Consider the following 11,582-nt stretch of genomic DNA (forward strand, 5'->3'; position numbering starts at 1 on the left):
CATCTTAAGTTATACTAAGGTTTAGTGAGTTACAAATTTTAGAAAATTAATATTGTTTTATAGTTACAATCTTTTTTTTTGCATGAATCTCCTTATTATTAGTTAATTTTAAGTTATTGAGAAATTGAATGCATTTTATTTATTTATTTTCCCACAATTGCTCAAGAAAAAAATTATTTAACCAGAGTAAAAATCAAATTAGATTATCATGAAATATTAGTGACACTCTTTCTCTAAGATTTCTTTTTATTAACTGAAATTTATTAAAAATAACTCATTTAATAGGTCTCATTTCTCAATTTTGATACAATACGTACAATATACATAAGAAAATGAACACAAAATTGAAACTTGAAATCATGAATTTCATCAAAATTAATCAGATTTCAATTTCATGCCTATAAGAAGGGGGGAAAAAACCTTTGAAACCCATGCAATTAATGTATCAACCACACACATGAAATGAAATGAGGCAAGGACCCTTAATGGTCTGTTTGGCAAAGAAGAGATAAATAGGACGAATGAAAATAAAATGAAAGAGTGAAAATAGATAAAAATAAAATAAAATAAAAATGAAGAGTGTTTGACTGAAAAATAAAAATAGAAAAGAAATGAGAAAGAGAGAGAGAAATAGAGAAATGGATACAAATATGTCAGAAATAAAGTAAAGAAATATATGTGGGATTCACTAACTTTTTAATTCTCTCCTTCCTAATTCTATATACCAAATACATTTAATTAGTTCCATCTTCTTCTGTTTCTCCTCCCTCTCCTCCAACCAAACAAGCCGTAAAAATGAAGGTTACAATGTGAAGCGCCAAAAACAATTAAAATGCAAGCAAGAGGGCAAACTTAAGCATATTTAAATTATTCCAACAAACAAGTTTAAATTCTGATTACTCCTAGGAGTCTAAACGAATGATTAATTGAATTCCTACAGTGCTACCTCAGGTTATCAAAATTCAACTCCACTCCACAATTAGGAGGGATTCTTCAGAATTCAACAGACCAAGCAAGTTACAAGTTAATTTGCTAGTTCAAGCACGATCTGTTGTTTTGACTTGTGAGTGCTACTCCTGCACTCAGCTTACTTGCTGTTGGTATCCTCCATAAATAGGGTAAGCCCCATAAGCAGCAGCAGCATATATGCTTGGGTCATAAGGTGGTGGCAAAGCATATCCATAACCATCATAAACAGGCCCTCCATAATACGCCCCACTCCAAGCATTGCCAAAATCTGCTCTAAACTGCTACCCAAACATATAACCAGATACAATAATTGCAATTTATAATGTCAGACATCACGAAAACGAATCCGAAGCTCTATCAGTTACTACAAAGTTTGTATTTTAATTTTGAGAGGAATCAAGCAATGAAAAGCAGAAGCTTTATCCAATGCTTGTGGAAACTAAGATACTTTCGAGTCTGTGTGTATCCGTATTTTTTATTTTTTGAGTAAGATGTTAATTTATTTATGTATACATAAAGTATTAAAAATAACTCTAATATATTAAGTTGTTTTCTTAACCATGTAAACAAAAATTTGTTTATTTATCGAGAGAAAAGTAACTAACATTTATGATACTAGAGAAGTGGTTTGAGTTGGAGTAGAAGAGTCCTAAAAAAAACTGTATAAACCAAATGGGTATATCACTATATCGTTTATATTTTAGTGATAGATTATAGATAACGCTTCTCTATTGGGAAATATCTATGGTCACTATATCTATTTATTACAAATATGTCAACAAATTATACCCTTAAAAGTATTTTAATAAAGGATAAACTTTACAATCATATTATTGTTATCAAGTTTTCAATCCAAACGATAACATATGAGAGTTCTAACATTAAATAATAGTCGTTTTTTTATACATCAGAAAGCATAAAAACAAGAACAGCAAAACTAGAATCTAATATTGGTTAATATATAGAGGAATTTTAAGAAAAATTCACGTGTCAACATTTGTTAATAACAATGAACTTTATTTGAGTTTTACCTTTTATCTATTATAACTTGATAATATTTTTGTTTCTAAGAAACAAGTGAATATATTCACACGTAGGATTTGTTGATATATTTCCCTTTCCCTATATATAGTGATTATCAAGCAATTGATTTTAACAGCAAAGCATTCTCTTTATACTAATTAAAATAGTGTTTGGAAAATATTAAATTATATAAAATAGTTTTTTTCTATTAAAGCTCTCTTAAGACAAAAAAAAAAGTCAAATATTTTTCTCAAAGACTTAAATGTGAAATTAGTCTATGTAAATTTGCACTTTTTTAGTTTTGGTCTTGTAAGGTTTTTTTTTCATTTTTATTTCATTTAAGTTTGCACTTTTTAATTTTGATTTCTATAAATTTTTTATTTATTTTTAATCATTGTAAGTTTATGCTTTTGCAATTTTAATCCATTTAAGATTTCAATTTTTTTTAATCCCTCCAGGTTCATAAGTTAGCGGATCAAAATTAAAAAAAAATAGAAACTTTTTTTTATCTGAAAGATTTATAGACATATATAAGAAAGTTTACACCAACTTATATATCTTACGCAACCAACTACTTAGCTACACTTTCTCAATGGAAAAAAATACAAACTTATAAAAAAAAAAAAAAACTTACAAGAATCAAAATTTAGAAAACACAAACTTACAAAAATGAAAAATAAATAAAAAATTTACAAGAACAAAACTAATATAAAAAAACACGAACATACATGACTAAATTCATATTTAAGACTTTCTCTAAATAAGTTAGTCAAGTTCCACACTGATGGCAGGACATGACACTACCAGGCAAGCAAGCCATTAGTCATTTATAGTGTGTTTAAAAAGAAAGATGAAAATAATATTAAAAATAAATTTTATATTTTTTTAGTGGGAGTTATTATGCTTTACTAATTTAAAAAATGTCTCTTCTATTCTCGTACTTTAAATCAAATATGCCATTAATATGACACTTGTTTATGTAGTTAATACTCTTTTCTCTCTAATAAAGTTAAAAAAAAAACGTATGTTGATCCAAAAAGTATAACCAAATTTTAATATCTTTGTTTCTTTTTATCTGTTTTTTTAGATTTTTAAATGCAATGAACTTTCTTGATCCTAATAAAATGGTTATGAGGTTTTAAATTTTATTCTTTCCATTTCTACTTCACAATAAAATGCATACGTATAAGTTAATTAAAAATTAAGTAAAAAAATAAGGATATAATAGACAAAAGAATAATTAATGTTATATTAAACTTTAAAAATGATAAAAAAAATATAAACAAAAATCCAGTAATTAAAAAGAAATACAGTAACTAAGTTGATCCTATTTAATTAAACAATCTTTAAAATACTTGATATAATGTTTTAATGAAGGAAAATTTTGGAAAAAATATTTTTTTCTATTTTTAAATGATATTAATAAAATTAAATGACCTTAATTAACTTTTTTATAATCAAACAATCTTTAAAATACTTTTTTTTTAATTGTAGTATTAGTTTTATTTTTGCTTGTATTAAGAGTGGAGGGAGTACACCTGATAAAATGGCAAGGAGAGTGTTTGTCTCTGCATGTTTGGGAGAACGAGATTACCTGCTTATTTGCTGGACTGCGGCCCCATGAAAGACGAACCATTTGCTTGCCAATCGTTGTCCCATTTAGCTTCTGCAATGCCTCTTCAGCATTATTTCTGAAAAGGTTGATGTAGTGGGCACATTCCTAATTAAAAACCATGTTATCTGTGAATATGCAAAGATTTGACTGGGCCAGGACTCCTACCTGTTTGCAAATTGTACAAAACCACATCCTTTTCCAACAGGTATTTTGACAGAGACTATCTCACCATACTGGGAGAATGGTTGCTTAAGATCTTCAGCTGTAACATTAGGGTCAAGTCCTCCAACAAATATCTATAATTGAATCAATCCACAGAAAAATAGTGACAAACCAATTTTGTTTTTGGCTGAAAAAAGAACCTATTAATAAAAAAGCTGAAAAGCTTACAGTTGTGTTTGTAGAATCAGCTTCAGATTGGCTGGATGTGCCATTTGACTGACTTCCTATCGAAATAAAGAGACGAAATCAATACCCAACTAGTACAGATGCTTCAGACTTTTGTAGCAGCAAGCACAGGACAAACAAATGTAAAAGTTAAATTTGAGAGACACAGGCCTTGTTTGTTTAATGTTTTTTAAAAAACAGTGTTCTGTTTTCTAAAATTAGGTTAGTACATTTCAAAGTGTTTGTTTCCTGTTCACATTTAAAAGTTTATCTCCCGAACATTTTAGTATAGCACTAAAGAGAACAGAAGAAGAGAATGAGAAAACATTACTCAACTGTTTCTGTATTTTGGAAACAATTTTTAAAACATAATAGATTTTGGATGAGTAATTGATTGTTGAATAATGTAGAATTGTTTTAGAAAACAGTTCTTAAAACAAAAAAGTGAGAACTGAGAAGGGAAAATATCTATATTAAGAGATTTCAGAAATATTTTCTTTGAATTGAATGTGTAATATTAATATCCTTTTGTTGTCTTCCTTTTAAAGAACATAATTTAAGATATCAGAAATTCAGAAGCAAGCAAGTTCCGTGATTTGGCGTACCTTGTTGATAGCCAGACGTTTTCCTAGGAGTTGCAGCACCAATACGCATAGGTCTGCTAGAACAGTAAACACCATTCATTTCAGTCATAGCCTGAGACCTCTCATTATCGTCTCCAAACCTGACGAAACCATAACCCTTTGAACGGCCAGTATTGGCATCAAAAACAACTTTTGCAGCTTTAACAGATGGGTATCTATTAGTAAAAGTTTCATGCAACATGCTATCTGTAACATCTGCAGCTAAATCTCCTACAAAAATAGAAAGATCAGGAACATTATCTGAACGCTTGTCTCCTGTGCTAAATGTTGCCCAGTTCAGGCGGAACGGTTGCTCGGTGTTAGGCATCAATATCCCAGCATAATTCTGCAAAACTTTATCAGCTGTGCCATGTGAATAGAATTCCACAAATCCATAACCCTCTGATAGACCAGTCTGCTTATTGCGAATAACCTTAATGGAGGAAATCTGCAAAATTGTACAATAGTAAACAATATGAAAAACTCAGGGAACCATTTTCCATCATAACAGGCAAAATCTCTGAATAATCAGATTATCTTTTCATCAAACTACACTAGCAGAGGAAGAACAATGAAACCACCTTTTTTAGTTAAAACTAGCTACCTGCAACAACTGTACCTAAAACCATAATCGCTTAAGGCCGGCCAAGAAACAAAGACGAAGTCCGTCAACTTGTCTTAAATCCTAAAGTATTCATACATCAAATGTTACAAAATCAAAATTTGATCATACCAAAGAGTTCAGATTTGTGCACACGGACACTTCTCATCCCTCAGAGTTCCAATCTATTCTAGTTTAATTAAATTGATCGAATCAAATGGCGCACCACCTAAATTGATGCATAGCTTGAAATGTAAGAAAAGAAAATTAGAGTAGAGCTAATTGAATAGGCAAGATGCAGAAGACAAGACTGAAAAGGGATTTATCTATCTTTGCCATTTCGGCATAACGTCAGATTAATTAATGAGACTTAATTCTCTTGCATTTTTTTAATAATTAAATGCAACACACTCATGTCTGAGTTTATAATCTCATGCAAACTAGTTAAACTGTTCACTAGTAACCAACCGATACTTCTTTTCTAACACAACATTTTTTCCTTATCCTTATGTATAAGGTTTCAAACACAATTTTAAGTAAACACATTGGTCTTCTTCTTGTACTGTACCGTAGTGTTAGTGTGTATTTAACGCACTCAAAGAAGATCATCTTTTAATTACAGAATTACCAAAGGAAAAAAGAAAGAAAAAAAAACGTTATCCCTTTCTTCTTACATTGCTGAGGTTGACACAAAACCAAAACGAACTATGTAAAACCTCAAACACCATATTATAACACCGAAACGCCAATCCATGTCATACAAATAAAGTAACCGAACGGAACAGTTTTAATTTACGTTAAAACAAAACAACTACAGAGAGTAATCAGTAAAAAAAAAAAAGAAAAAGAAAAACTAGCAATATTAAGTGTGCGCTAACGAGTTCTGCGTGAAGAGAATGAGAAAAGGACCTCGCCGGTGGAAGCAAAACAGCGGTGGAGATAATTTTCGTCCATCCAGTGATGCAAATCGCCGACCCAAACGGTCTTGTTCTCGGCGCTGGATCCCAGGTGGTGCGCTTGCGGCACCTGCTGCTGGTACTGGTGGTAGGCCATGTAGGGCTGCGGCGGCGCGTAATGCTGAGGCGGCATCATGTGGTGCTGCATTACCATCGCCGCCGCCGGGTATTGCATCGGCATCCACTGCGGCGGCACGGCCACTGGCTGAGGCGGCGGCGTCCGCTGCTCCGTCGCTTTCGAGTCAGAGCCGTTCGATGTTGGTTGCATCTTCTTTCGCAATTACCGTTACGCAAGCGCCTCTAGAGCTCTCTCGTTATTATTTCCTTTTCTAATACCGAAAATACGAAAAAATAAAAAATAAAAAACAGAAAGAGGCAAGTTCGTTGATTACGCTTGTAAGTGAGAGAGAGAGAAGGGTTGAATCTGGATTTTGAGAGAGGTCAGGGTTGTGTAAGGGTCTAAGAAGATGATGATGGATTCATGGGTTGGCTTCGTGAACGCGGTTACCTTTCCACCGTTGGATCAAGGGGTGGAATTCGATCTCAACCGTTGATCTATTACCGAGGGATATGCATAACACTAGTATAGTAGTAGCATGCTTGGCTCTCTCTCTCTCTCTTGCTCACACTCTTCACTGGATTTTTTTATCTCTTTCTTTTTTATACTTTATTCGGTCGTGTGTTTGTGTAAGCTACTGAGTGCTGACACTTGGAAGTTTAAGTTTAACCTGGCGTACTTAATTTTTACGGTGGTAGAGTGAATGGCAGCATGGTAGATTGCCTTGGAATTAGATGATTTAGATCTATGCTGCCTGCCTATGATGCTATCTGCCTCAGCGTACTAAGAAATTCTTTATCATTCTGCACAATTTTGTTGCTATATGATTATATTATTTGCAGAAAAAAAAAATGCCAATTTCTCTTCACAATTTTTTTTATTACTTTCTATTTTATTGAATTGAAAAGTATCATATATTTTTATTAAGACATATTCTTTAGAAAATATTAAAATTTAATAAAGCATACTATAAAATACTATAACACTACTGATCGATCTATTTAGAAATCAAAAAATTATGGAGATAATAAGTTTATAAATGCGTGTGTGTTCGGATTAATCCAAACCAAATCAATTGATGTTTAACGTTGATTGATTTGAATATAAATTTATATTTTTTAAATTTGAATCAAATTAATATATATATATATATATTATTTTTTTAATATTTAACTTATTTACTATTGTGTCTTTTGAATTTTTTTATTACGTTTCATTTTGGTTTGTCTTTAGAATTAAGATTGGGGTTAGACCAATTGGTTTATTTCTTTTTTTATTATTATATATAAATGAAGTTTTACGATTTAATGGATCGATCATATTTATTTTTATAATTTATGTTATCATTTAGTTGGTATAAATCAATTACATTTAAATGATGCTTATGTTATTTTATCATAATATTATATGTCAAATTTGAGATAAATCCATGTTATTTTTTATTTTTCCAAAAAATGATTTTTTTGTTAGATATCTTGTGGTTATCTGAACCAAACTAACATGTATCATTGGATAGGTTTGATTTAGATTAGAAAAAAAAATTCAAATTCAAACAAAAAAATCATTAATTCAAATCAATTGATTCAAATTTTATTTTCAATCAAATTCAAATCAAATCAACTCGTAAGCACTCTTATTTTTATATTTCATACTTTTCCTCAGGCTTATCACACATTCATTTCATTTTTATATAAAAAAAATTAAACACATTTTTTTATCATAGGAAATATATTATTTTTTTATAAATTATTTTTAAAATAAAGCTTAAATATATAATCCTTAATATACTCATCTTTTTCACTTTTGTTCTTGTAATATGTAAAAAAAATTGCTTTTGTTCCCGATATTTTTTTAAAAAAAGCACTAACTCATAATGACATATTATAGAGATTAAAATGGAAAATAAATATATTATAAAGACTAAAATAAAATAGTGAGGACCTAAATAAAATAAAAAAATATTATAAAGACCATTTTTAAAAAAATACGAGAACCAAAACCAAAAAATGTGATATATTAGAGTAATAAAAAATATATTTAAATTTAACAATAATCATCAAAAGTAAAAAAATAATAATTTTTATGTATGATAAGTGTAAAATTTTTATATTGTTAATTAATAAAAATATGATTCGTATAACTTTTAAAATAATTATTAAAAAAAACTTAACAAACATGACCATTTCTAATTAAATGATAATATAATATTTCTTTATACTGTTAATGGATGCATTATTTAGTCTCAACAAATAATTGTCATTTTAATATTTATTTTTACTTACATATTTATTTTTAAAAATTATTGCAAAATTAATTTTTATTTCATTATGTTTTTATATTATTTGCCTAATATTTTAATTGTTTTCAAATTATAGTATTATTTTATTTTAAAACTTATATTTTCTTGTTTTTTTTATTTTGAAATTATGGTGTCATATTTTTTTAAGAGTTTTAAAACGTTATAATACTAGAATAGTTCACTTTTTAGCAATATCAACGTCTAACTCAATTGATTAAACTAAACATTATTTCAAACTCTTGTTACCTTTGTTTAATTCCTATATATAAATAAAAATTATATAGATTATTTACTCTTTTGTTTATCTTCAACTTTTATTTATTTGTCATAAATGGAGACATTTGCTCTTGTGTAAATTAAAAAGTTTCTTAGTACAATTTGTCTTTTTTTTTTTTGAGGATGGGTGGTGTTATGAAAAGGTGAGATGTTCATTAAATGGACGTGCACAACGTATTCCTTCACGATGAGTTGCAAGAAGTGTTCATGAAATTGCGTCTCAGTTTCCATGTTTTCTAATTAACCATGTATGGTTTACAAGTTGAGTAAGCCATTATACAGATTAAAACAACCTCCCTATTATTTTTTGTTCACATTGCATCATTCTAATTTAAAGGGACTTCTGTTTCAACTTAGTATTTCCTATCATTCCTAGAAATATCAAGACGCACTGGACCGGGTATACTTTATTCCTGGGAAATGTGGGTAACTAGTGTTTTTTTTCGAAAAAAAAAATACTTTTTGTCCTGTGTGCCACACAAAAATAAATGATATTTATTAAAGAATAAGATTAATTGTTATTTTATAATATTAATTAATATATACACCAAATCACCATCATCATTGTTATTTTATAATAAAAAATATTTACACGCCAACAGGATTGAAGGAAGGGGGGAAATGATGAGATGCAGCTAGCTAGCTATAGAGGTACGTACGATTTTACAGTTACAGATGCACATATTTATGGCTACAGGCCAAGAATGTAACTATGAGAACGTTTCTATATATGCATGGGATAGCTATACACACACACAATTAATCCCTCAACTAGAAACATAAATTAACAACCTTATTATTATTTTTTTTTTGAAAGGCAACCTTATTATTTTGTACACTTAAAATATTCTACCTTTCTCTTATACGCTTATCACTGCTGGAAATTAATTTTCAAAGCAGCCTGGCTTCTTACCCTTTTCCCACTCTCCAAAAGTGACGAGTATATAGCTAGAAAGGTGTTAGGAATTAGTTATATGATCGAGTAACATTTTTTAAGTAAAAAATGCATATTACTGGTTATTGAGTATGGACATATAAGAATAATATAGGTTTATGGCTTTGAAATTGAAACTATGTTAGCGTGTGGGGAGGAATGGCCGGCACCGGGACTGTGCCCTGGATCCGTTGGTTGGAAATCGTTTGTAACCATGTCATATTGTGGATTCCTGGTTTCAGGTGCTGTCGAAGCTTCGAATTCTAAGGTGTGACGATGCCACGTGGCAGTATATTCTGCCACTTTAGCTATTTCTTCGATAATGTTTTTGTGGGTTGTGACTCTTGCTCCTTTATGTCCAATTTCAGTGGCCTTCCCTGAGCTGAAAAGGTTCCATGAAAAATCATTAAGGAAAGAAAAATAGCACTGACCATGAACCCAAGCTTCGAATTGGCCATTATGTTTAGAGAGTGCGAGGCCTTGGAGCTGAAACTATTTTAATGTTTGGATTGGGAGAACTGAGATTATGAAATATTGGTGCTTGAGAAATGTGGTATGTTAAGGTGAGTATTTATAGGCCACGAGGGAAGGGTGGGGGCTCAACTCAAATATCTAATTTTAGTTGGAATGTGGGGAAATATTAATGGTGAATGTAAACTTGTTCATGATTATGCTCCACCAAGATTCTCTTTTGAGTACCTATGTGAGAGTATCTTTTAGCCTAGTGTTCCTTTGAATTTTACTACTATACTGTGTTTTGCATGTTGCATGCAACTATTTTTTCGGCGTGCTCTTGAATGTTTCTTGGTACAGTTGGGAATCGATTTATTCAGATGCAAATGCTGGTAGTATTTTTTAAAAAATATATTTTTGGTGTTATTAAGTTACATAAAAAGGGGAGGCCACTAAAAACACCACTTATCTAAATAGATTATATATTTTTAGCTAAATAAAAAAGGGAGGAAGGGAAATCAAGAAAGAGATATTAAAAGGAATCTTATGAAAAATAATATATTTAAAGATTTAGTTTTTAATTGAATTGAATAATTCATGTAATCAATTTTATTTAGTGGGGAAATTTTTTGTTGTTGTTTTTGTTTTATTCAATGAAATTTTTATGTTGATTTAATTAAATTTAAAAGATTGATTTTTTAATAAAATTAATATAGAATTTATCCAAAAATAAAAATATTTAAAAAAGTGTGTGCCAATAATATCATTATTATTTTTCAAAATCAACAATGGTGCCAAACAAGTACTAGTACTACTATACCCACTATGCCTATCCTGATTGGACGTTTCTGGTTGGAAAGCCCAACTGACTTTTAATTTCTACGTGCTTGGGGGGCCTAGGCCTGGCTAGATTCCAAACTCTCATGAAGTTAATGGAAGTATCTGTGCCAGTGCCACTATTACATGACAGGAAGCTCTTACTGAATTTTTTTCTAACTTCTCTTAAATATTTGATAATAGGTAAAAATTTATGAAAAATATAATTAGTGTCTCCTTAAAGAATTAAAAAAATAATTTTTATTAGAATGTATAAAATTATAGTATTTATTATTTTTTTTATGTTCTCTTATAATTTTTAAGATAAATATTTTCTCGTTAAATTTTTTAATCAATGTTCTATAAAAACTGGTTAATAAAACCTAAAATTTATAAATTTAAAACAATTTAAAAATATTTAATAATTATTTTTAAATGATTTTATTTTCTAAAAAAGTGTTGAATACTTTATGTATTTATAAATGTAAACCATTTTAAATATCAATAATTATAACTGGTTAACAAGATTAATATCAATAATTCGGTTCTTCCTCATAATCTCTTCTTCCACT

At 29.6% G+C, this 11,582-nt stretch overlaps 2 protein-coding genes across 3 annotated transcripts; both read right to left on the reverse strand.

Annotated features, from left to right (window-relative positions):
- Positions 1-833: 833 nt before the first annotated feature.
- Positions 834-6,826, reverse strand: LOC100785454 (polyadenylate-binding protein RBP47C). Of its 2 annotated transcripts, none has more exons than XM_014774449.3 (6): positions 6,128-6,826; positions 4,600-5,065; positions 3,998-4,053; positions 3,773-3,903; positions 3,587-3,683; positions 834-1,250 (listed from the first exon to the last, which is right to left on the reverse strand). In XM_014774449.3, exons 1-6 carry the CDS (start codon positions 6,440-6,442, stop codon positions 1,083-1,085), a joined length of 1,233 nt encoding a protein of 410 aa, XP_014629935.1. In that variant the 5' UTR covers positions 6,443-6,826; the 3' UTR covers positions 834-1,082. The 2 variants fall into 2 exon arrangements, with proteins under 2 accessions (XP_014629935.1, XP_003523906.1); XM_003523858.4 differs by having other exon boundaries at positions 834-1,247; positions 6,128-6,821.
- A 2,586-nt stretch (positions 6,827-9,412) lies between these two features.
- Positions 9,413-10,199, reverse strand: LOC113001475 (precursor of CEP1). The gene is given in 2 exon segments (XM_026128331.2): positions 9,413-10,083; positions 10,086-10,199. Coding segments are annotated over 2 exon segments (339 nt in total). The 3' UTR covers positions 9,413-9,858.
- Between the last annotated feature and the right edge of the window lie 1,383 nt (positions 10,200-11,582).

The sequence above is a fragment of the Glycine max genome, chromosome 4 (genome assembly GCF_000004515.6).
Source record: "Glycine max cultivar Williams 82 chromosome 4, Glycine_max_v4.0, whole genome shotgun sequence".
Lineage (NCBI taxonomy): Eukaryota > Viridiplantae > Streptophyta > Magnoliopsida > Fabales > Fabaceae > Glycine > Glycine max.